The sequence below is a fragment of the Lycium barbarum genome, chromosome 6 (genome assembly GCF_019175385.1).
Source record: "Lycium barbarum isolate Lr01 chromosome 6, ASM1917538v2, whole genome shotgun sequence".
NCBI classification, from domain to species: domain Eukaryota; kingdom Viridiplantae; phylum Streptophyta; class Magnoliopsida; order Solanales; family Solanaceae; genus Lycium; species Lycium barbarum.
In genome coordinates, this window is record NC_083342.1 from 120,121,762 (window position 1) to 120,148,607 (window position 26,846).

At 37.4% G+C, this 26,846-nt stretch overlaps 2 protein-coding genes and 1 non-coding gene across 5 annotated transcripts; 2 read left to right on the plus strand and 1 right to left on the minus strand.

Annotated features, from left to right (window-relative positions):
- Positions 1-559: 559 nt before the first annotated feature.
- LOC132601012 (small nucleolar RNA R71) lies at positions 560-665 on the plus strand. The gene has a single exon (XR_009567464.1). It is a non-coding gene; the product is annotated as a small nucleolar RNA R71 (small nucleolar RNA).
- Positions 666-5,585: 4,920 nt separating this feature from the next.
- LOC132645929 (cyclin-H1-1) lies at positions 5,586-17,910 on the plus strand. Of its 3 annotated transcripts, none has more exons than XM_060363188.1 (14): positions 5,586-5,664; positions 7,887-7,986; positions 8,080-8,130; positions 9,060-9,138; positions 9,271-9,383; positions 9,463-9,536; positions 9,804-9,924; positions 10,011-10,079; positions 10,232-10,276; positions 11,173-11,277; positions 16,770-16,828; positions 16,911-16,995; positions 17,144-17,232; positions 17,389-17,910. In XM_060363188.1, the coding sequence occupies exons 2-14, from the start codon at positions 7,927-7,929 to the stop codon at positions 17,447-17,449; spliced, it is 1,011 nt and encodes a 336-aa protein (XP_060219171.1). In that variant the 5' UTR covers positions 5,586-5,664; positions 7,887-7,926; the 3' UTR covers positions 17,450-17,910. The 3 variants fall into 3 exon arrangements, with proteins under 3 accessions (XP_060219171.1, XP_060219170.1, XP_060219172.1); XM_060363187.1 differs by lacking the exon at positions 5,586-5,664 and adding an exon at positions 6,873-7,212; XM_060363189.1 differs by lacking the exon at positions 5,586-5,664 and having other exon boundaries at positions 7,770-7,986; positions 11,200-11,277.
- A 4,652-nt stretch (positions 17,911-22,562) lies between these two features.
- Positions 22,563-23,473, minus strand: LOC132600081 (nuclear transcription factor Y subunit B-4-like). The gene has a single exon (XM_060313205.1). The coding sequence runs from the start codon at positions 23,350-23,352 to the stop codon at positions 22,921-22,923; it is 432 nt and encodes a 143-aa protein (XP_060169188.1). The 5' UTR covers positions 23,353-23,473; the 3' UTR covers positions 22,563-22,920.
- Between the last annotated feature and the right edge of the window lie 3,373 nt (positions 23,474-26,846).

A 26,846-nucleotide genomic window follows, 5' to 3' on the forward strand; every position in this document is an offset into this window, starting at 1 on the left:
CTTTAGTGGAACATAGGCATTGGAATTCCAATTACCATAATTTTTGTTGTTGTAATCCCTCATGTCCGAACCACCATATTCATTTAGGCCATATTGATTGCTTTGTTGTTGGGGTCTCTATTGCTTTTGATAACCCCCTTGAGAGTGATCGATACAATTGGCATCCTCACGTTGTGGCTGCCCCTCTAGATAAGCTTCCTCCGAGACTTGGTACATTCCGGGAGCATGAGATGGCATTTCTTCGACAACATTCACACTTTTAGCTTCTTTCTCCGTAAGCCTCTTTGACAACAAATCCACGATGGTTTGCAATTGAGCAAAAACGTGATCTCGCTCATGATTTTCTTTGGCCACCGCGACAGCAGAGGGACTACCATATGACAGGATTTCACTATCACTTGAGTGCCAAGCTTGATTGTGGGTGGTGAGCTTATCGAGCAACCTGGTGATGCTGACAAATGATTTGTCCATGAAGCATCCCCCAGCTGCAGTGTTGACAGCAATTTGATTCATTGTATCTAACCCCTTGTAGAACTTCTCGGTGAGAATAGCATCCGGAAACCCATGAGTTGGAGATTGAGCTAGATAGTACTTGAAACGCTCTCACGCTGAATATAATTGTTCCCCCGGAAGTTGTTTGAACTCAAAGATCTTATCCCGAAGCTCAGCCTTTTTACTTGGCGGGAACCATTTCTTCAAAAATGTATTGGCTAACTCGCTCCAGGTATGAATAGAATTACTGGGGAGCTTTTCATACCATTCCCTGGCTTGGCCAGCCAAGGAATATTTAAAGACCCGTAACCGAAGTGCATCAACAGAAACATCACCTTGGGATTGTTGAGCACACACATGTAAGAAGTTCTTCAAATGTCGAAGTGGACAATCCTCCGAAGAATTTCGGAAATAACCTTCAAGTTTCAGCAGCTGATAGATAGAACTATCAATTTTGAAAGTAGCATTTCCAGTTCTAGGAGGAACCACAACAGAAGCATAATCAACTTCATTGATGAATTCCGCAAATATATTTTCATCTTCATCCTCTTCTGGTACAGGTGGGTTCACTTGGAGTCCACCTTGGTTTCCTTCATTCCGATTCTGTCTTCCTGCCATGTTCACCTGGTTCACCACAACAACAAACGAGGTGTGATGGAATAGAAAAAGATTTAAAGAAGAGTACACAACAATCAGTAATTTCTAAACCGTATTCCCCGACAACGACGTCAAAATTTGATACGCTCAAATTACACCTATTAATGGCGTAAAGCGGATGTTGTCAAATATAGTAATCTAAACAAGGTTGGAGTCGAATCCCACAGGGAATATGGAGAGAAAAGGGTACTAATTGTATGCGATACTAGTCTTTAAAGGCTTTAATCGTATTACGAATATTTTGAAAAGAGATTTGGTTTGTAATAGCTATTTTGAAGTGTTTGGAATTTGTTTAGATTTTGAGAACCAAAGTTGTGTCCCCGCATTGATTAGACGTTATACTATGGATGTCAATATGATATATTTCTAAAAAAACAACGTTTAGTGACGGATGTATTCCGTCGCTAATCAACATATATCTGTTGCTAAACATGTGTTGCGACGAATTAGCGACGGAATGTCGTCTGTTACGATTTTGCGCGTTGCTAACCTATTAGCGACGGAAAAATGAAATCCGTAGCAAACTTAGCGACAGAGTAACGACGTATGCGATCCGTTCCACATTATAGCAACGGAATATTGTGTTGCTATTGTTATGAATTCCGTGACTAATTTCATATTTCATTTCGTCGTTTTAGTAAATTAGAGACGAAAACCATTGTCGCTAATCCGTCGCAAAATATTGAATTATTTGTGCCTGCATTTAGCGACAATACAATGTTTGTCGCAGTCTGTAGCCCAATGTTTTCCCTCTAGCAACGACCAAAATCCGTCGCAAATCTGTCACAAATATTTTTCTTCTGTTTTTTTTTTTAAATACACCTGTTGAAACATACTAAATACAAATTAATAAATACCCTTAAAAATAACTGAGATTCACATAAAATAATATTTATAAAAAAAAATCAAAATAGATAGCGAAATCTCAATCGTTAAGTCCAAAACACCGACAACACCAAGCTATCAACTACCAAAAGAACCCGCACATCTATCAAGTATTGTTAGTGCATAAGTTTGTTCTTTCCAACAAAAAACAGATAACATAAAAAACTAATGCATGGGAGAAGGACTACGATCATCATCAGAAACTAAAGGATCAACATCGTCAACGTTAGCAGTAGTAGGAGGAGGCACTATGGGTGTCACAACTGATGGTTTGTTGACAGGAGTATTTGGATGATGTGATGGTGAAGAAATCACTCCGCGTGCCTTCTCAATAAATAAAGGAAGCAAGCGATCATTCAGTGTAGGAATCAATCGCATCACTAACTCCTCCATATTTTCTGTAGGTGCTGATTGAGAAGTTGAAGGTGCTGCTGATGCTGAAGCATTAAAGCCAAAATTGACGCAAAGATTCGGCCCATAATAACTTTGTGCTTGAGATCCAAGACCATATATTCTTCTCTTCCTTGTTCCCCCAGCAGCTTCGTAATATGCTTCACATTGATCAATATCAGACTGAGACTGTGATTTTTCCCGTAATATTTCTTGATATCTTTCCTGTAATAATTAGTGAAATTAAAACATCAAGAATACTAACCATTCAATTTTACCAAATAAAAAGAGAAATGAATTCCAAAGATAAGATAGCAGATATTTATCCATTTTTCGTTGGAATTGAAATCTCATGATGACCAACAAAAAAGAGTTTCATACAACTTGGATATAAATGATCATATACACTGTCTCATAGTCAAGTAACAGAACATGAAAAAAAAGACAATTAGAGTTCCTAAACAACAAATAGAAGGACAATTTCAGGCTATTTCCTACTGATTTAAGTCATTACTGATACTACTTTTCAGTTCTTCTTGTCTAGTAGACTGTTTATATCAAGAAAAAGTAAATTGACCAACATCAATAGGATATACAGCTTAGGAGTTGGTTGTTGATGTAGTGATGGTAGGAGAACAACAGTGTTATGTGCAGCAGGTGGAAAGCAATAGAAGGTCCCAAAGGATTCAATTTAATCTCTAATACACTTTCTAATATTTTCCAATAGTTAGAAAGTATTTCTTTTCATGATTTTCCCAAATGCAGAAAAGTTATAAATAAGGTTGATTAAATACGCCAAGTAGAACTCATCTTATTTTTAAGCGAGTTCATTAAACGAGGGTTAGCGCCCCGAGTCCTTGTTATATTATTTCAAATCACACCCTAGTTCATCTTTCTAAATAAACTAGGGTTTGTGCATGAACAAGTGTTTGCAACCACTTATAGAATAATGAATACGAGAAATAATAAAACACATCACAACACATTATATATATATATATATATATATATATATATATATATATATATATATATATATATAATGTTAGATACCCATTACATAGCACCCATCATTTGGGTCCACAACTTTAATTAAAGAAACTATTCACACATTATGGTCTTAAAAGTAGTAAGCAATAAATGAGACATAAAGCTTACAAAATGTAATAAAGATATGGAAAATGGAATCTTGTTGTCTTCACTAAGCTCCAAAAGGGGAGTATTTAATTCTCACCCACCAATGGGACTTTTTAAGTGGTTCCAATAAAATCTGCTTGCAAAGAAAAACCTAAAATGTTCTTTAAATAGGCTCTAAAAACGCACAGTAGAAACTGACAAAAGTGCCCCCGATAGCAAGATCGACGGACCGTCGATCGTTCGACGATCCGTCGATTTCTCCGTCCTTTGTACCTTCAGCGATGTGTTCCATTCGACGGTGTCGACGACCAGTTTGACGCTCCGTCGAGTATTCCATCTTTTTCTCTTTTTGTTGAGAGATCGTGCTTGACGACACAAACGACGAACTGTCGATCAGTTCGACGCTTCGTCGATGCCTCCGTCCTTTGTCGTCTTCAACTTTGTCATCACAGGAAAATCGAGCTTATCGACGCTTCAAAGGACGGTTCGTCGGCTGATCGACGGACCGTCGATTCTTCATTTCTGGCCAATTTTTCTTTTGTTCTTTGCTTTTTGCTTTTGGGCCATTGTTTTCCTAAAACACAACAAAACATATTAACGAGAACCAGACTTACTTGAAAACAACCAAAATTCATAGTAAAAAAGCGTCGAATGTGCCACAAATTCGCGACACATCAATGATCTCCAATGGAGAAATGAACCTTGGCAAATAATGCAAAGATATTTTGATCAAGCATCATATGCTACAATTACTTATAAATATCGCATGAATTATGAGATGGTCCTTTCGTCTCTAGGATCAGCAAAATTTCAGTATTTTTATCCTGCTATTAGCAAAAAAGTTTATAACTTTTCAAAAATTATTATAAAAAATATTTTCTCTCCCAATGAATGGGGATTAAGTGCTTTAAAGGAAAAAGATTATACCCATCCTGAACAAAAAGTTCCAGTTAAATTTAACTACTTGATTATGTTGAAGCTTTTAATAAAGTCTTTTTATATGAAAATCCTAATAAAAAGCATTCCTGGTTTATCAAAGTTTGTGCCAATGTTTATAAACAAGGCATCCCTAATTGGTTTTGTCAGTGGTGGATTAATTATGGTCCAACCATAAAAATTTTACCCGAATCATTCAAAAGTTTATATACTGAATGGGTTGAAGTCTCTCCAAAAATCATAGATTTGGAAACTAATAATATTTTCTTTGAAGGAATTGCTAATATGTATTTCTTCATTGAATTTTCTATCCCATGGATAATGACGTGGTCTGTGGAAGTGGGTAATACCCCGCACAATATACCTTGTCTTCACAGGATTTTTTATACAAAATTCTGGAAGAAATTACTCCAAAAATCAAATGATGGAACCATTCCAGGACAGGAGTTAATAAACCAGATTGAAACTACCATTGCTAGTTATTGGGAATCAATAAATTCCAGACAAAGGGAAGTTCCTAGCCCTTTTCAGCACATTGCGCGCAGAATTCAGATGAAAAAAGGGATTATATCCTAAGAAGAAATGATAGTTCTTTATATGGAAGAATTTAAAAAGGACTTATCCAAAAATCTTGGAATTGATATCTCTCAAATTTCGCCAGACATATCTATGACATCAGTTGGTCATACCACCGACAATGAAGAAAATGAGGAAGAAGATGAAGAAATAGGTGATAGCCATGTTTTAGTTGGAGAATCTCAAAGTCCTGATCATATGGAGGACTTTTCACAGTTTTTGCACAATTCAACAGCCAAAAGGAAGAATCTTCCAGCATAGCCAAGGACAAAGGCAAGACCAAAATAAAGTGATAAGGTGGACTCCGCCACAAAGAATCAACTTTTATAAAAGCATAGCTTTAATAAAGCAACGTAGTTTGTTTTATTTAATTATTGTACTTTATTAAAGATATCTTTTTCTTTTTCTTTGTCGGCTATTCTTATCTTCTCATTTTGTCATTTTGCTCTATGATCCGTTATAAAAGGATCACTTGTAATTGAGAAGGGCAAGCTTTCATACACTACCTTCTCTCTCTTGTAAAAAATTTGCTAAATAAAAGTTTGAAGTTTGCTACATCTCTCTCCTTTGGTTACGACACAACTCACTTAAGTAATTTCCTTTTCTTTTCTTTTATTTCATTTAAAATTTTTCTATATTATCTTTAGCCTAAATGATAGGCTAATCATCTTGTTGCGTTGAACTATATCACATTAGACTACTAAGTATTATGGTGAAGATCTTTAATTAGTTAGAATTCATCAAGGGTGGTGTTGAGGTCAGGCACAGAATAACCCAGGCGGACTGTTCAAATTCAGGCGGTGGTCCCGTTGTTGTGCCTGCTTAGCTGAGGTGGCGTTTAGGGCTATTTTTGGACTTGTTCTAGGATTGGACAAACCCATCGCCAGAGTTATTAACCTATAAAAGATCCTCTGAAGCGTCATCCCAAAGTGCGAGTTTCTCGACAATTTAAGAAAGCTGAAGGCATTTCAGACTTTTAGAATAGTTACCCATATCAATATTTACGTGTCATTTAATGCTTTATACTAATCTTTAAGTGTGCCCTGAACATCACCCCCTCCGGCTTGGCTTTAATACAATTACTTTCTTCGTCTCAAATTATTTATCATGGTTATTAAAGATAACCGTCTGAAATCATCTGTATTTTAAAAGTTTAAGGTACAAATAATTGTTTTTTTTCCAATTTTATACTTAGTAAAATTTCATCATTAATAGACATGACATAAATAAATATTTAATAGAGAGAATATAATTTAGACATAAATAAATAGGTCAAATAATACTTTTAATTAATATTTTTAAGGACGTGTAAACCCAAAAAGATGCAAAAAATTTTAGTATCTTAGGTTTTCCTTTGTGTGTTGTACTCTAGTGTGCTTGTGGATTTTGTTCCAAGGTTTCTACGTAGAATTTGTTTTCTTGCTTTGAACAACATTAGGTACGTGCTTTCTTTTTTCGTGCATATTCTTGTTTTTCCTTCACCTGCTATTTTCGAGAAAATACTCAAAATACCCCCCTAACGTTCCCCCTAACGTTTGACCAAAATTCCAATTGCACACCTAACCTTTGCGGGGTCCTATTACCCTCCTGGACAAATTTTTTCAGTATCAAAATGACCTTTTTTTGCTGATGTGACAGTCCAATATGACAACCCCCAATTTAGGACAGGCGCTTGTCTACACGCGTCTGACCCACCTACCACGTCATCATCGTCTTCATTAGGAGTTGAAAAAATAAAATCACACCAAATCAACTCAAAAAAAAAATCTCTCAATTTTCTATACTCCATTTTTAGTAAGGATCCGAAAACCCATACCCAATTCTCCTTCATCTTCATCAACATTATCATCATCATCATCATCATCATCTTCATTAGGAGTTGAAAAAACAAAATCACACTAACTTCCTCAAATCTAATCCAAACAAACCCAAATGTGAAAGGAAGCTTCCTAACACCAAATAGAACAAAGTTCATCCATTAATTTGATCAAACAATCAAGAATTTAAAGAAACCCATTTGGTGTTCTTCATAGCTTTCTCCAAATTCCTAGCAATGGAGTTTAATTTTCTCCCCAAATCAACTCAAAGAATTAGTGCTTAAACAACTCCAACCAAGCAACAAGTAGCAACTCCAAACAAGTAACTTCCAAACATATTTTCTTTAACAAGATTAGATTTTTCAACCATATTTTTTTTTCCAGATTTTTCGTTTTTTTTTTCTTCAGATTTTTCATTTTTTTTTTTTAGATTTTCGTTTTTTGTTTAACAAGATTAGATTTTCGTGGGGGTATTATTTTTTATGTTCTATGAATTTATAATGGATATTATTTTGACAAAAAATAAAAATGGAGGTGGGTATTAAATAGGGTGAAGAAGAAGATGAAGGTGAAGAAGAATATCAAGTAGCCTAAAAATGGAGGGAGTTAAATTAATCCATGTGGCAGCTGAGTTGGCGCTCAAAAACACCTCAGATGCTGTTTTTTAAAGGCTGTCACGCGCCACTGGGCGGTGCAGTCACGCTCTGTGCCACATCAACAAAAAAGGGCCATTTTGATACTGAAAAAATTTGTCCAGGGGTTAAGGGACCCCGCAAAGATTAGGTGTGTAATTGGATTTTGGTCAAAGGATGGGGGTATTTTGAGTATTTACTCTGCTATTTTCTTTCCTTTCCCATTATTTGTAAATTGCCCATTTTTCAGACCTAAAAAGAAAGTGCCAAATAAAGCGCAACTAGTGGAATTAAACAAAATTTGTCATTAGACTAAAAATATGTACTTTTTGGCTTCAAAATTCAACTGATGTGTTATTTGAAGGTGTTGTAAAAATGAAACGCTGGGCCGCATAAGAGTAGACATGGCTGATTTCACGACATCTACTCATAGAAACAAGTGGATTTTCACTCCCCATGATATTGTGAGTTCATCAATATTCAATCTTGGACATTATCTGTCTTTTTTTATTTCGTTTTCCCATTTGATTTATATATTGTTTATTTTGCATTCACAGAAACATAAGTATAAAGTTGCTAATCATAGAGCCAAACAAGCACTAGACAAGGTTTGTTTACCTCCATTTTCTTGATGGTTTTTTACTTTTTTTGTTTTCAATGTTCTGTGTGCTTGTGCATATGTTTTATTTTGTTGGGATACCCTTTTCACTTAATTAGGTTTTTTTTTTTTTTTTTTTTTTCTGCTGAGGGCAATGTCAATGTGTTATTTGACCTTTTGATGCTGTAGTTAGATTGGCTAGAATTTCTTTTTCCATTTTGACTGCCAATGCTTATGAAGTTTTATATGCCCGCTTTATGTTTTCGTCAAACAATTATGTTAGATTTCTCAGTGCTTTAACGATTCGCCTAATTTTATAGGCAGCATTACCTGAAGCTTTTAGGGCCCAGAACATAGGTCTGATTTATAGTGTGTTAGGATCGGGTATCTGGGTAGTCGGAAGTAAAAGCCAGACAATGTTATAATGATGAGAATAAAGACAGTAGTAATGGAAAGTTAAGAAAATAAAGGAGACACAAATTTAACGTGGTTCACTTAGTGTGACCTATGTCCACAAACAGAGGGGAGCAACTAGCAAGTTTACTATAACAACGGTACACATAAGAGAGTATACAAAATTAGAGATGAAACTCTAATTAATTCCAAAAATATCCCAAGAGAATAACCTCACAAAGTAACTCCAAAGAAGAGGTTCACTCAAAGTGTTTCCCAACACTAAATTTATGGAATATACTAACTCTTACAAAGAACACACAAGATGAGATTCTTACCAAAGATGGGATGGGATTGAAAAGAAGACGGAAGACCAATATTTATAGGGGAAAGTTCTTGGTCCCTAAGTAAGAATATTCTTTTACTCTTTGGCTACAGTTTGCTTTTGCTCCAAGATTAACCATTTGCACATGACTAATTTAGTTCATACCTTACATAGTGCTTGTGGGCTTACGGATAATACTGATATTTTATTCTATTGTGAAGTATGGAACAACACGAATGGAAGTTGATATTGATGGGTCATTCTCATATGCTGAAAGCCAAAATGATGCAAAAGATAGCGGTAAGCTTGTATTTGTTCAGATCAAAGTAAAACTAAAGAAACTATCAAGTTTCTGTTTTACCTCCCGTGAATCATGGAGTTAATCATAATTCTTATCATTCTTTTTGGTTGCTATTTTGGTTGGCATGTTAGCTGAAAAGCGTCCAAAACCACTCAAGGTTGAAGAAGAACAACTTCTAAGGGCTTTCTATGAGTTCAAAATTCAAGATGTCTGTGATGCCTTTAAGTTCCCACGTAAGATTCAGGTATAAAGTTTTGTATACTGGATCTGCTACTACTAATAAATCAATTAGAAGGTTAAACAGTTCTCGTGGTTGTTTGCAGGCAACAGCTCTCATCTATTTTAAGAGGTTTTATCTACAATGGTCTGTGATGGAACATCACCCCAAAGACATTATGTAAGCTTCTTATCTATCTTCTATGTGCTTCACCCCACTCCCCAATATAAGAAAATCTCACTAGTATCCCCCTATCTTATGCATTGTTTGGCTGGTCAATTGGACAATAGTTACTTCTGCCAAATTCAAGTTGAATTGCATCTTAAAAACATAAACAAAGTCATCTGGAATCCACGTATACTGATGAACACAGTAGTTGGCAGAGACAAATCTTACTAACTACACCCCCCCCCCCCCCCCCCCCATTTTTCCCCTTCCTTTTTGTAGGTTAACCTGCATATATGCAGCTTGCAAGGCAGAGGAAAATCATGTATCAGCTGAGGAGCTTGGTAAGGGGATTGGACAGGATCATCATGTAATCCTCAATAATGAAATGCTGGTTTTCCAGGCAAGGATTTATTTAAACGTCATTTCCTTCTATATTTTCCTTTAAATCTCGCTATAATCAACTTTTTTCTAACCTCTCTTTTGCAGAGTCTAGGATTTGATCTTATTGTTTATGCTCCATATCGTGCACTTGAAGGTTTTATCAGTGATTTAGAGGTTGTTTTCTGTTGATCTGTTACACTTTCCCCTTTGAATAATAATTGCTTTGTTGCTTATTGATATTTTCCTTTTAATTGGTAGTTATTTCCGCTCCTTGTACTACTTATTTTCTTCATTGCAATTATTGACTATTGCTTTTGAAACTTTAGGAGTTCTGTGGAGCAAAAGATGACGACCAGCTTGTGGCACTGAAGGTAATTGTCATTCCTTTGGACAAGATGAGGTAGTTCTAGTGAAAAGTTTTCACCGCCTCCAACCATTGAGGTTGAGGATCGAGTCACCAAGGGGGCAAATGGAGGAAAAGGGCCACTGGTGACTCCTGGGGTAGGGTTAGTGGTGGGGTAGATGTAGGTTAGCATATAAAAAAATGTTATTTCCTTTGCCATACAATTTTCTTTTTATTAAAAAAATGTCCAACCATTTCTGCTCCTGGTGAATTCTGGCTTCTAACAATTGAATTTCATCCACAATTGTTTAATAACTAGTAGTTTTGCAGTTAAACCACCCAAACCATGGGAATCTATATGCAATATTGATAATCTTCAGTTCTTCGTCCAATGGAACAAATGCTGATTTCACTCTTCCCATTTCTATTGTTTCTAGTTCTTGCTTAGTTAATCAAGGTTAATGCATCTCCTAGCTAGATTATCATCACTCTTCTTTTGAACATTATCAAAGTTGGTGGCATGTCGGAGATGTGGTGATTATTATAAATTCAATTTATTCTTAGATTTCACATCATAGATCTCTGTCTAGCTCATTGAGCTACAAACCAGCAAATCCTTTTGAACTGCATTTTGATTGTCCAAAACATTTCTGTGTATGCAACTTTCGACATGAAGAAGGAATAGTCTCTGCTCACTATCTATGTACTGTGTACTGTTTTGCTCATATGAAATACAATACAGTTACCAGTTTCCAAAAAAAATAAAATAAGTAGCTGGTAACATTTTGGACATGCATTACTATCTGTGATTCATCTTTTATAGATAGTGACTTAATTTGGTAATTCCTTATTGAGTTCTTATTTACCTCATATATGGGAAATACTTCAATTCATATTACTCTGACCTCTGGATTCATCTACCAGCTAAGTTTATTTTCTTCTGAAGTACAGGCTTCACTTGAAACTGCTAGGATGGAAGCAGATAAGATTATGCGTACCGATGGACCACTTCTATTCCCACCTGGGCAGGTATTATTTAATGAGTTACATCCTTTCTGTATCGATGAAAATTGCTGTCTCTCCCTACCTACAGAGGATTATATTAGCAGATACATACATCTGGTAGAAACTTCTGAAATCAGTTTGTTCCTGTTCATATTTTTTGTTTTCATGTAAAGCTTGGACATGGAGAATGAATCCTCTGTTCTTGACAGATAAATTTTTCGCGTATGGTTAAACTAGATCAAATCTAGCTCGTTTGACATTTAAAAAGCAGCTATTCTAGCTATAATTTCCATAAGCTCCTCCTAACTAATCTTGACAATTAACTATGACTATCTCTGGCAACTAACCGAGGCTATGTTTTTTGTTTGATGATTGATCCGAATTGTTTTGGGAGAGGAAGAATGATATTCAATTAATCTAAATAGAACATATTATAAAGTTCAAAAATATTCACTTGGTTAAGTGTGAGAAGAAAGGAATTCACATCAAATACATAAATGCCATATAACATATGTGCAGAGGAGCGATCAGCCAATCACCAGTGTAAGTATGATAGAGAAGGAACAAAGGAGCTTCCCATGTGTGAAGGATCTATCTTAAGTCTGTACTTGTTTATCCTAGTTATGGATGAGCTAACCAATAGTTAACAAGATGCCATTAGATGGTTCAGGATTGGTATTGCCCTACTGATTCTATTGATATACTGTAGTGTTTATTGAGTTAGGAATTATCCTAAGAAAAGTAATGGGATTGTAATTAATCATTCAAACCCAGAAGACGATATTCACTGGCCCTTTCACCATAGGTCTCATCACGGGACATCTCTAAGCATTTAGGGTTTTTGATTTTATTTCTTTCAATGGGTTAACTTATGTTTGTCCCTCCTTTTTGTTCCAGTAAAATGGATTTCCTTGCATCACAAAAAGTCTTTATTTTTTCCATCAATTTCTATAAACCTTTGTGGAAAACTGAAATTGAGCTTTCAACATTTTTTTTTTTTGGGACTGGTAACTTTGTATTCCTCAGCATTAAGGGTATGCTGGCCACCTCCAAAGAATTTACATTTCCTGAAATTAATTACAATAAACCTAAAAAGTCCACTAGCTGAACTTCCTCTTTTATATCTTGCTCTTTAGACCAAAAACCTAAAGAAGTGATGACCTTCCACTTGATCTTCTGTACTCTACATTCTTTGCCTTAAAATTCTTTCATTTCTTTCCTTCCAGATGTTCCACCAAATGCAAGCAGGTACTGTTTTCCACCATAGCTTTTGACTCTTGCTCCCTCCCCTTCTGATCCAACAACTTAGAAGATCTGCATGTGTGTTCTAGCATAGACCAGTTCATCTTGGCCAAGTTGAAGAATAATGCCCACACTTGTGCTGTTACTCTACAATGAAGGAAAAGATGATTGTTTGTCTCTATGGCCTCCTTACATAGTGAACACCTTGAAGCAATGGAAATTCCTCTCTTCTGTAATGCTTCATGAGTCAGGCATGCCCTCCTAGCTACCAGCCATGTGAAGCACTCCATCCATATTATCTTGTTTGGTTCTAGATTAGTTCCTGTATATCCACCAATTATTGTCAGCATTTCTGCTACCTATGTTATTTCCCAATCATTTAATAATCTTCTGAAGACCAAAATCCATCCCTGAGGAGACCACATCTCCTCTATTCTGCTATCAGGATTGGTGCATATAGAAAATAGTCCAGGAAACAGAACTTGCGGAGTCCCTTGTCCACTCCAATTCTCCTTCCAGAAATGGATCTTGTCACCCCTGCCCACTTTATGCTTACAATTGTCTTCAAGGCCAACCAGAAGGCTCTAATGGTCCTCCATACCCCCACACCATAGGTATCTGTCACTTCATTTGTGCGCCACTGTTCAGCTTGGCCATATTTATGTTGAATCACTTCTTCCACAATGCTTGGTCTTCATGATTATATCTCCAAAGCCATTTCATTAGCAAGCATTTATTCTGCAGCTTTAGATTTTTCACCCCCAAATCTCCATCCATTTTTCTTTGTTGAACTGAATCCCAGTTACCAAATTGAACCCTCTTTCCACTTTGTTTCCTTGCCATAGAAAATTTCTCCTCAGAGTATCCAAAGCTTTGACCACTTTGCTAGGAATTGGAAAAAGAGACATCACATAAGTTGGTATAGAATCTAAAACAGAGTTGATTAAAGTGAGTCTTCCTCCCCAAGAAAAGGTATTGAGCCTTCCATAGGGCAAGTTTCTTTTCAGTCTTCTCAATGATGCCATCCCATATTTCCACTGCTTTATGCTTTGAACCCAATGGCATGCCAAGATAAACTGTGGGCAGTTTCTCAATCTTGCAATTCAGAATGTTAGCAAGTACTTGAATCTGCTGTACCTCATTGACTGGGAAGATGCTGCTCTTCCTCCAGTTAACTTTCAGCCCAGAGCAAGCTTCAAAAACCACCAATATTACCCTTGGATAGCAAATTTGTTCATGGTTTGCTTCACAGAACACTACTGTATCATCAGCATACGGTAGATGAGAAATCTCCATGTACTCATTTTCCCTGTTCCCCACCTTAAAACCTCTGATCCAACAATTTTGAGAAGCTATCCTCTTCATGCTGTCCAGACCTTCCATGGCTATAATAAAGAGAAAAGGGGACAAAGGATCCCCTTGTCTGAGCCCCCTTTCTGGTGGGAAAAAACCCACAGGTTCTCCATTTACAAGAATAGAGAACCTAGTAGTTTTAATACAGAACTCCACCCACTTTAACCACCTGTTTCCAAACCCCATCTGTCTTAAAAGTGTTGATTAGAGAGTTCCAGTTTATATGATCACAAGCCTTCTCAATATCCAGCTTACACATTACACCTGGATCATCACCTCTGAGTCTGTTATCAATGCATTCACTTGCTATTAATGCGGCACCATTATTGGCCTCCCCTTAATGAAAGCCATTTGATGATTGTTGACCAACTTGCTCACCACCCTCTATAAACTTTCTGCCAACACTTTGGCAATTATCTTGTATACTCCAGTGATTAAACTAATAGGTCTGAAGTCCCTTAGTTTAACTGCACCCACCTTCTTAGGAATCAAAGCACAAAAGTGGCATTGAAACTTTTCTCAAACATCTGTTGAGAGTGGAAATTCTGGAAAGTCTGCATCAAGTCCTCCTTCAACATATCCCAGAAAGCTTGAAAAAAGACCATTGTGTACCCATCCGGACCAGGTGTCTTGTCAACAGCACATATTTTGATCCCTTCCAATACTTCCTCCTCTTCAAACTACCTTGTTAGCCTGTCCTGCTCCTCTATTGTAATAGTTTGAACACCTTGAATGTTCAGATTTGGTCTCCAGCTTTCTGTTTCCTTGTATAGATCCTGGTAGAATTCTAGAATTATATTCTTAATAGCCAAAGGATCAGATAAGCTAACTCCATCAATCTGCAGAGAATCAATTATGAGCTGTGGCCGTCCTGTGAAAGTACTTTGTGTTTTTGTCTCCATTCTTGATCCATTGGACTCCAGATCTTTGTCTCCAAGCCATTTCTTCATTTTTTGCCACTTCTTCATACTCCATAGCCAAGTGAGACTTCTGTAATTGCTCATCTTCAGTTAAAGGTATCTGATCTTGGATGATTTCAAGACTGCCAACTTGTTCCAGGATTTGACCTTTTCTTTCCGTCCAATTTCCTCTATGTTCCTTGCTCCATTCTTTGAGTTTCCCTTTTAATAAGCTCAATTTAGCAGCTAATTTGAAATCAGGTCTACCTGGAACATCAAAAGAACTCCACCATTCCAGTACACTGCTTTTTTTTTTTTTTTTTTTGGATAAGATTTTTTTTGGGATAAGGTAAATTCCAGTACATTGCTTCTGAATCCCTCCACATTTAGCCACCATTTTTCAAACTTGAAATAAGTTTTTTTGAAGGACCAGTCCCCACATGTCAACATAATTGGATTATGGTCTGACCCCAGATTAGGCAGGACACTCTGATTAATATGTTAACACAATTCATCCCAAAGAGATGAATAAAGAAATCTGTCAATCCTAGAAGCATTTATGTGATTTCCCCCTCCTCTCCAAGTAAGATCCCCCAAAAGAGCTTTCAACAATTATGTTATCCTTTCAGATCTTATCCTTTTCCCTTCTCTTTTTAGAATTATTTCAGAAAACCAACCCAGAAAAATCACTATATTCCTAATATTCGTGTGCATTCTTTTCTCTCCTTTTCTCTTAACCCAAAAGCACAGTAGTTTGCACTTTGCAACCAGAGGCGGGTCCACAATTTGAAATTTGTGTGTTCGAGTTTGGAATTTTACCATAATCCATTCAGTTTACTGGTTTGAAGTCTAATGTTTGTGCTTATTTAGTGTATTGTTAAACACATATACAGGGTTTGAGCCAAAAATTCTTGTTTGGATGAACCCATAACTTATTCTCTAGGTTCGCCTCTTTTTGCAACTCTGGTTCATAATGCTCATAATTCTTCTCAGATCATTGTAATGCTTTTCATTACCTTTACTGTCGATGTGCAAGTGGTTTGGAAGTTCCAACTGCTGTCAATAGATTTCTATAACAAAGGAAAGCCTTCACTCATAATTGAATAATGTGCCCGTAAGGTTGTTTTGGATAGATTCAGTGTTGTCAAAGGAGCCCTGAAGCGAGGCTCAAAACATGTTGAGCACTTCGCCTCGCTTTATTTGCGCTTCAGTGTCATCATCAAGGTTCTAAGACATACTTTCCTTGCCAATGAGCCTCTCTTGAAGAGATAATTGATATTTAAGTTTATCGTAATGTTTGTACAATTTCTTTGTCCATATATTTGTTATTCATGCTTATTATCATTAGTCTTGGACTAAACATATATATATATATATATATATATAAAAATATTGCACCATTGCGCCTTTTTTCATTAAAGCCCACACTTTATTTGCGCTTTGCGCTTAAAGCCCCAGCTAACCTTAGAGCTTTTTTGCGCTTTTCGCTTTTGATAACACTGGATAGATTCAGGATCATGCTTATTATCATTAGTCTTGGACTAAACATATATATATATATATATATTGCACCATTGCACCTTTTTTCATTAAAGCCCACACTTTATTTGCGCTTTGCGCTTAAAGCCCCAGCTAACCTTAGAGCTTTTTTGCGCTTTTCGCTTTTGATAAGGAGCTCTTCTTTATTTTGGTCACGTCTTGCCCAGAGGAGTCATATTTATCACAGGACAAATCATGTGACGAGTCAATATTAGATGATAGCTGTTTTGACAGAGGACAAGACTGCGATTTGGAAAAAATTGAAACGTATAAGAAGAAACTTTTTCAGATGATCACCGAATGGTACCATAGTTGACATCTGAGAAATTAATCTGATGACCTTGTTGGATACCACAGTTGAGCAAATATCTGGCTTTTGTGTTCTATGTGATGATTTGTTCTTTTAAAATGTGCTACAGATAATACTCCTATGCTCATTTCTTAGATAATTTTCTGATTTAAGTTTCTTTTTCCTTGTTTCAGTTGGCATTGGCAGCATTGCATAGAGCTAACGCAGTGCATGGCCTATTTGATTTTGAGAGGTTTCAGTCCCTTTCTCATTTGGACCTAATCCATAATAATCCCTTAATACGCTGATTGACATGATAATGAGTCTTCAACCAGGTACCTGAGAAGTGTCCTATCACATGATCATCCAGCTCATGCCATTTCAGAACTTGCTGGTTCTATAAATGCCATTGATTCTTTGGCAAGTACTTAACCCTGTTATTACTGCATGCCTGGAATTGCTTGTCTTTCTCTTCTTCTTTCTGGAAATATTACCGGCTTCTTCCCCGAAATCTTCTTTTGGGTTTAACGTAGTCCTCTTTCTGCCTGAACTCTTGGCACTTGAACAGATTGGTAAACTTTCGACTCCTACTTCCAAAGATGTGAAGCACATTGATCGGAAACTCAAATCATGTCTTGATCCGGGTTCGCATGACAAGTACGTTCAATCAACTCTGATTTGATTGTCATTTTTCCGTCTTTTGGTTCCGCCATACATACGTAGACTTGTTTGTGGGATCTTCCTCTCTTTCTGTATTTATCTATTGGTCTGTCTATGGACCAGCCAGAGAATGATGCCGGTTTGTAAATGCAGGAGTAAGAAAAGGAAGCATAGATCCAAAGATAGCTCAAATGAGGTTACGGACATCTCTTGAGCTGCTCTGACTCAAGTTGTAGCTTCAAGCATATGCTATTTGGCTGGTGGAAATAGTTCATCGTTGCTGCTCATCAGTTTCCTAATATAGAGTAGAAAATCAAGTTAGACCGGAAGATATAGTCTACTACATTTGCATCTGGTTGAGAGAAGCATCGTTACGGATGGAATTTTGAACCGCCATGCCTGAACTTAGTCTAACCGCTGCAGATGGAGTCAAAGTTGATGTTTGATTGGATCTAGATGATCCTAAAGATGTGCACGAATGAACAGACAAATGGTTGACTTGGTGGTTTTCCACTTTTCCTTGAGATGGTTCAACCGTGTCTGTTTTAACTTTATTGGTTTCCCAAATTGATATTGATTGTATGGTCTGCTGAAATGTGGAAACTTGTAAGGAAAACCTGAAATTGATATCTGAGTGGTTTTATATCTACTTGATTGGATATTTGGAGCTTCTTACCTCTTGGTCTTTGCTTTTGCTGAGAAACTTCAGTGTCAAAAGTCTAAACCATACTGGTGAGCTTGGCAAGCCTCCCTTTCTCATTATACTATGTTTACTTCTGTGCAATAACATTTGGAGCCAATAATTAATGTTGTTGAAAAGACCTTAACGGGTAACAGAGTTAGGCCACGTTTGTTTTCTTTTATTGGAAATCTTAAATTTTTGAATCATTCACACCTCAACTCGTAAATGCATTTGTTTTAATTTTCTTTTACAACCACTTACTGTTCTGAACAAGTATGTTTCATTTCAATCTTTAACAAAGTCACAATATCATCCGGACACTGTCCACCCGAATATTCCTGCAAGATGACCTTTCACCATCACTGTCCACTCCAATAACACAACCATCACAACAGCTGTCACAATCTTTCCCTTCTTTTTAAATTTTCTTTCCTCATCTCCTCTTGTAAAAAATACCACCAATTGGCACAGTAATGGAGAATATAAAAAAAGTGGTATGCAATTACCTTATAGACAATATCTGTTAAAATAAACGACCCTTTAGTCTCTTTGGTCATGCACATATAGTTCATGAATTCTCATACTCCATATGTCTATATCTATATCTTCCGGGGGGTGGAGGGGTGTGGGTGTGTGTGTATAGTTTTGAACAAATAACTATCGAGGGTTCGAATCCCTCTCTCTCCTTTTTTGCTAATTCAATAGATTTTTTTCTTTAGTGGTTTTGCCCATTCTGCTATCAGACATTGCATTCTCTAGATAATTCAAATCGAAGCAATTGGATGTTCAACTCCTGATGGCAACAAGAGTAACAATACAATTTATAATGCTACAACAGCAGATATAGTAAGCAAAATCATACGAAAAGAAAAAGGGGATATGAGATAACCATAACGGCCCCTTTAGCTTCAGGGGGAAATTCCTATGTCTTTCTTTCATCCTCTCTGTCTATGGCCTATGCCAATTGGTCTTTTTCGGGGCTGCGGACCAACAATCCAGCAAAAGGGCTTTCCGGGAGAAGGGAAGGGGGAGAAGGGGGGGGGGGGGGGGGTTTAAGGCATAAACTCCTATAGAATTGGTTATTTTTTGTGGAGACCTAATTATGAGTTGGGATTTGTTAGAGCAATAATAGTTCATGAATTCTTAATAAAGAATACTCATCAGATCATTCTAATTAGGCGTTTCCGACATTTGAATGGGGGAAAAATCAGCTAAGGTTCTAGGGTGTTCGTTCAAATTCTTCTCTTATATATAATTTGTTATTTGCCTGAGTTGTATATGCTGCTCTTACTCCGCTTCTTTGATTAGGAGGATATATCCACTGAAAATTAGTAGGTCTGAAGAGATGTGCCCTTTGTATAAACCATTAAGCTGGTTCCTCTTTTAACTGTTATGTACATGTCGAGTGTCGACATCCTCACACATAGGAACACAAATCCATGTTGCGGATTGGTTGGTCTACTAGAGGGAAATTAAAACTTAATGACATAAGGAAAACAGAAGTACCTAGCTCAGATATGCCGTGCAACCCCAGTTTTCATCAGCTTAATTATAGTATGTACGTAATTCACTAATGCCAAAGCACCATTCTTCCATCATGTCATGCCGGAGAACAGATGTTTTAATGTTTTCTCTTGTGATCATATTATCTAAAAACATAAATTGCTAGCCAAATATTACACAATATTTTTATATACTTAATTATATTATGTCTTAGTAGGTGTGAAGATCGATATATAGCAAACATGGTGTATCCAATTTTCACTTGCATATAGTTGTCCAACATATCAGGATTCCAACATGTTTTTAATTATCTCTTAATTAATTAAGGCCTTTTGATTTGTTCCCTCCTATTTCTCGGACTGTGGTACTGGTTACACATCATGCATGATGTCATTTACATGGTGCTTCACTTAAAAATCACAACTAGGGAACAGTGGTTAATACGTTTCTACTTTCTCATTAAAGCAAAACATCGAAAAATATTAGTACTATAACATGTGATCTAAATCACTTTTTAGTGAAGCGGGTAAAAAAGGATGGAGGAACAGTGGTTTCAGCTACAAGATACAGGGCCAGCTCCCCACTAGCTAGGATCCCTCTTCCAGGAAGATATTGGAAGAGTGGTCCCCCACTGCCTTTACAGAAACCCTAATTCCAAAAGTCCTGGTTAAACTGAAATTGTCGATACAAATTACTAAAGTATTAGCATGTTGTACTTTGACGTTCATTATTTACTGTAAAAATGTCCTTATAATGATATGCCTAGTTCAGCAATTATGAAAACCATTGTTGTCCAAAAGATTGCATTTTGAAAGAATTTCTGTTCTATTCAAACCAAGAGATCAATAGTTGTGATGGAAACTTTAGTTACACTCATAGAATTATTAGGCCGATAGAGGTAAATGATGCCATGAAAATTAGAAAAGCATGTGGTTCGGGGGTGATATTCCCATAGAAGTTTCGAAGTGTCTTGGGAGAGGTTGGACTTTGGAGCAGGATGTTTTACCAAGCTATTTAATGTTATACTAAAAAGTGACAGGACACCCGATAAGTGGTGAAATTAAAGTACCCCGACTCCGAAGTTATATAGGAGTGAATGTTGGATCGCTAATGTTCAACATATATATCCATGAGATGAGTGTCGTCGAGATGCAGATTCTAAGGATGTATAGTCATACAAGATTAAAAATGACCACATTAAGTGGAAGGTGCAAGTAGCACATGCCGAGGATAAATGTGAAGGTCAATCACTTGAGATATTTTTGACCATATCCTATATCAATCTCTAGATGATGTACGTATGTGTACTTGGTAAAATCATGGCTAGTGAATGAGTTAAAAGAGGATGAAAGAGCTAGACGTAAAATAACATGGAAGGAAGTTGCCTTGAAATACTTTCATGCAACCCCTTGACCATGTAAAACTAGTGAAAAATATGGCACAATAGAAGAAGCAGATCTATATGCGCGATACCAATTAGTTGGAATATGTTCTCTAGGAGTCCTTTATAGCCTAGTCAAAGATTTATATTTGTAGAAAATGTAGAGAACTTTTAGTTTATATTGGGCTGAGATAATTAAGCTTAAATGGAGCCATATAATTGTTGGGTGTGCGAACAAAGTACCACATTGATAGCTGAAAAGAAAAGGGAGCTATTTATAAGGAGTTGGATACTCTTAATGATGTGAGGCCTTTTGGGGAAAACCGTGCGGGCTTGGCCCAAAGCGGACAATATCACATCATGTTAAGAGTATCTTTGGGCCGTTTTAGCCCAATAACTGGTATCAGAGCCAATGGTTTGGCGGGACGAGTATGAAGATGGCGGAGTGTGGCGTGGGGCCCGGCTTAGTGCCTTTGCCCGTCTATGGGCCGGTTTACGACCTTTACCCGTAGCTTTGAAGACGCATTTACAGCCTTTGGGCTTCGGTGACCGTAAATACTCTGACAATGTGGGTGTCACACAGACATGTTGAATCTCTGACCCGTGGTATGATAATGAGTCACGTGGAATTTAGTTCGAGGGGGAGATTGTTGGGTCTCTTAATGATGTGAGGCCTTTTGGGGAAAACCGTGCGGGCTTGGCCCAAAGCGGACAATATCACATCATGTTAAGAGTATCTTTGGGCCGTTTTAGCCCAACAATAATTAGTGAAGCTTTATGTAACGGCTGACCTAAACGATTGAGACATAATAATAGTAATAGGCACGTTAATTCAGTTCTACCACAGCCCCGATCAGTAGATATTAGGAACTAAACAGAGTCATATACAATCAAGTTATCATCATCATATGTTAGCATCCTTTGTTTGAGATAATAAATGCTTCATGAGTTAAAGCTTTATAATTTTTTTTATGACGAGGAATCCGCAGCCGCTATCCTTCGGGTGCGCACAAGGTAAACCGCTCCTGTGCAATAGCTCGCAAACCACACAGGAGAGATAACCCGCGCTAGGCAAGCCCGTCCGACGAGCTCGACCCAGAAGACAAATCCACTTAAGTATATTAGTATTCATTAAGGATGTCCAGCCTTAAAACAGTAGATCGAATAATGCTACGGATGAATTTGGGGCAGATGGTGGTGGGAAGGGGATTAATGATCGGATTGGTTTTGAAGTCATCCTATTAGTATTAGCTTTGCTTATTTTGATCAGCAAATTAAATATTATATGAAGTATTTTGGCAGGTATCATGATAGTTTTAGGCATCTGATTTAGGAGTACCAGTTGATCGGAAGATATTTCAGAAACCAGGAGCTGATATATCTTGAGAAGAAAAAAGTCACAAAAAATGCCAGAATTCTAATCATTTGCTTTAATTCCTTATACTTTGCAATTTTCCAAAGACAAATACACACTCCGATTTCCTGATACTCAAAGCTGTTGTTGAACATTGGAACTAATTAAAGGATAGATATATCTTTTGGCATAATGAAAATAGAAAACAACTAAACGACTTAGTCTTGCCTTCTTCGTTTATGGAGAAGGTAAGAGCTGGCTGATACTTTCAATCTGAAGCTTATAATTAAGGTTGTATATCTACCAATTCAATAAACAGATATAGTAAAAAAGAAGGTCCAAAACAAAGTCGACTGAAACTACCAACGAGAAGAGAAGAGAAGAGAAAAGCAAACCAAAAAATTCTAACTTCATTATCGGATAAAATACCTTCCTCTGATTCTTGGAATAAGAGTGAGCTTGCTTCTTCAATAACACATGGTCTTAGTTTAGGTCAAAAGTTAACCTAGATACATGAACCCATAGCTGAAGTTCAGGAAATTGAATCCTTCTTTAATTCTCAAGGAAAACAAAAAGAGAGACCAATTAAGGAGAAAATACATGAGAATAATGATTATTCCGAAGATTTCAAGGACAAAATTCAAAGTAGCTGATTCTTTCTCAAAGAATCGGAACGAGAAGATTAGCATGACTTTGCACAAACCGAGAAATGATCCAAAATTTTCCGAATTGAAACTACAAATCATCCCCTTTAGTTCCCTATCATTAATTATAGCTACCCCTCTCCATTACATTAAACTCTAATGGTGCTGGAGGAGTACTAGTTTCTTGCTTCTCAGATTCACTTGCTGCAGCTTCTTCATCCGTATCTTCATCGTTATTTGAACCTTTGTTCTGATTGGCCTTTAGTCTTTCAAACTCCCTCAACTTATACAAGTACCTCAACATGGCCTCAGCATAGTTGTCAAAACCAAGTGAACTGAGAGCCCAACAGATGTCATCTCCATTAACCGTCCTTCGATTCTCCTGGTGACACTTGTCAGATGCTTCACCAGTAACAAAACTTATAAACTCTGATGCACATTCTTGCATAGTCTCCTTTGCCTCTTTGGAGATTTTTGCAGTTGGTGGCAAGATTTGTTTCATGATTCTTCCCACATTGGCTATTGGAACCAATTTCACATGTTCATCCACCATCTTAATTAACACACGATTAATTGGTGAAAAATAGTTGTGGATTTTGTTGATCTTCTAAAATGCAGACACGTTGTTATATCTTTTATAAAATGTTTATATATGTATAGTGTACATAAGTAGGTTTAGGAATTTAAGTGAGTGGGTGCGAAAATTCACTATATAGTACTACTTTTATATGATAACGAGTGTTAATTTAGAGAGCTTGCGCATTTATGTATATAATAAGTATATATTTACATACTAATAAATTTTAACTGTATATATAACTTGTGTTGGAAACAGTAAATTCACATGTATTCTGTACCGGATAAGGTGGATTTTGCCCATGGTATTGTATATATGTATTTGTCAAGTGATTGACGAGTCCGGAACCAAAATGGCTCAAAAAAAACATTTTGAACCAAAATGCGCCAACAAAAAAAAAAAAAAGTTACAAAAGTACCTATAGCGCAGTATTTTACTGCGCTATAGCACTAACGGAGACGGACCCGTTAATTCCTATAACGCAGTAAAATAATGTGCTATACGGAATACGATCCAGCGTATAACGCATGATTTTACTGCGTTATAGGACTCCATAGACTGACAAGTTCCCCTTTCCATTCTTCCCTTATTACGTAATTTTATCTTTTTTACGTAATTTAGTCGTATATTAATCATGCTTTAAGACTCCGAAACTTCAATATTTTATATAGAACTCTAGTTATATTTGTACAATTAATAAAATAGGCTCAACACATCAAGAATACGTGATACTTTGAATTGTCGTTTTAATAGTTGAAAAGTGCTCGAAGTCTTTTTTTGTTTGAAGACTTGTAGTCATTAGCTTTAAGTTATTTATCTTTTAGGGTTTCGTCTTATTTTTAAATTAATGCTTAACTTTATTTCGAATGCGTCACGTTTTTTTTTTTATTATCAATAATAAAGACTAATGATAATATTTATAAATATGCAAAAAATGTATAATATTTACGATAAATTGTACAACACTAATGTATATACACTATCGAGGATGGGTCCCACATGTAGTATGCCGGAGACTATCCCTAGGCCTAAGGCTCATACCATCCCCACCGCCCTCGCCATCGTCTCCGTCGCCCTTTTTCCTCTTAATAACCGGGCGCTCCAAGTCATGATCATCTCCTCTTCCCCTAGCCCTTGCGCCCTTAACTATAACGTGCTTCTTCTTGGGATCTTGTCCCGCTGGCACGCTCAGAACCTCAGGATGAGCTGGGTCTGGAAACTGGACCTCTTCCTCGTCGGGAGTCTCCACCGCAGGCGCAGAAGGATGAACCTGAAAAATATATAAATATTAGTACCATTTCTTATTTATGTTGAATACATTAACGTTATTTATTTAATCAAACCTGTGTGTCAACGGGCGCCCGAGATGGGTCTGTAGCCTCCTGAGATGGGTGTGATGATGAATATGAGGTAGTCTCCTGGACGAGATGCTGTTCGAAGTCCAAGTAAAGGTTATAAAAATTAAATAAACATTTACCTTATATTGAATAAAATTAGTTTAAGTAAAAAACTTACATGCGCCTCAGTAGTCTCATGAGAAGACACCTCTGCCTCGGCAGGCTGATGAGAATGCTCCGGAATGGGCAGCTCTTGTGGACCCACTGGCGCCGAATCCTAAAATATGAAAAAAAATGAAATAATAAGTACTTTAAATGATCAAATCTGTATATTAAATATTGACCTTATATTGAATAAAATAAATTTTAATAAAAAGCTTACCTGTGGCTCGGTAGTCATATGGGAAGACACTACTGGCTCGGCAGACCCATGAGAAAATGGCTGAGTGGGTGGCTCTGATGGACCCGCTGGCGCCGAATCCTAAAATATGAAAAAAATGAAATAATAAGTACTTTAAATGATCAAATATGTATATTAAATATTGACCTTATATTGAATAAAATTAGTTTTAAGTAAAAAACTTATATGCGCCTCGGTAGTCTCATGAGAAGACACCTCTACCTCGGTAGGCTGAGTGGGTGGCTCTGATGGACTCGCTGGCGCCGAATCCTAAAATATAAAATATTACTAAATAATGAATTTTATATATATATATATATATATATATATTTAAAAGAAATAATTTAAATGAACAAATATGTATTTTAAATACTAACCGGAATCAAAAACTCATCAAAGTCAAGAATCCGGGCTCCCTCTAAATTCCTCACAGGCCGCTCATCAGCTAATGAAGCGCGTAACGCCGCCCAATCAACGTTATCACGCTCCTCAATGTATGCATTATGGCTTGGCTTTGATGAAGACCCGGGTATCTCAGCAAGTAAGAGCGCCGACGTAAACGTAGGTGAGTCTCCAGGTGAGCTGCCACCGGCCTGGAAGGGCTGCGGATGGACTAGACCGTGAACGCCCTCTGGAATGGGATCGGCCTCATCCGCCTCATCTACCAGTCCTCCACCACCAGGTCCTCCGGCAGCAGCGCCGCATCCTCTACGCGCACGGCGTCCTCCGGCAGCACGGCGTCCTCTGCCAGCACGGCCTCATCCTCTAAGAGCCCCCGGTGCTGCCTGATACTCAACCTGCGGAACAGGCTCCGCCATGCGCCTAATCTCGCCTGCCTGGCGGATACCATCCTCGGAAATCCTAACCAGCTCTGCGGCAAGCCCCGCAAGCCCAGGGTAAGGCATATGCTCTAACCCCAAGATGCGTAAACGCTGTACAGCCACCAGCTGCATTTGTGTTTAACAGAAACAAAAAAAAGTTTATTTCTAAAACGTAACAATTAATGAAATTAGATAAATCTAAATACGATAAAATTACCAATGCCTTGTACTGCCCCGCGAGTGCTGAATATCCTACATCCCTAGGGGGACGCAAAGCTGGGTTGCCAATCAATCGGCGTGTGATCTGATGATACCAGCGCATGTAATGCTCAATGGGAGTCAAATGGCCGACCACCGCTAAAGTGCCCAACCTGTTCTCCCAACGGTGGAGCTGGACATCCATGAAAGCCAAAAAATTATCATCAATGGCAGCCCGATCATCCCGCTGGTAATGTCAGAGCTCATGACGGACATCAGAGGGTATACTCTGTGTATGCCCAAACTGTCGTAAGACACGCTCGGGCATGTGATCCTCTACGATGTCCAGGTGTATCAGTGGACACCGCGACCTCCAAACCCCCTGACCTGCCCTACAGAAGGGGGGCAAACCATCTAATATAACAGCGTACGACGTCCATATAAATAGCTGCATAACATATAAATACAAATCAGTGATCACCATGTAGAAAAGACGTTTAATTAAATTATTAATGTAAATTTAAATAGTTTTACCGCATCATCTGTCATGTGATCAAGCTAGTCCCGGAATGGAAGAATACTGTGGTGCGTATCGACATCCCGATCAAAACCCGCTGTCCACCTCCTCGCATAAGGCATGTCAATCTCGAGGTGATGTCTAGGTACGGGCTGAAAAGGCAGCATCCTCTCCCACGCCCATAACTGTAAGCAATA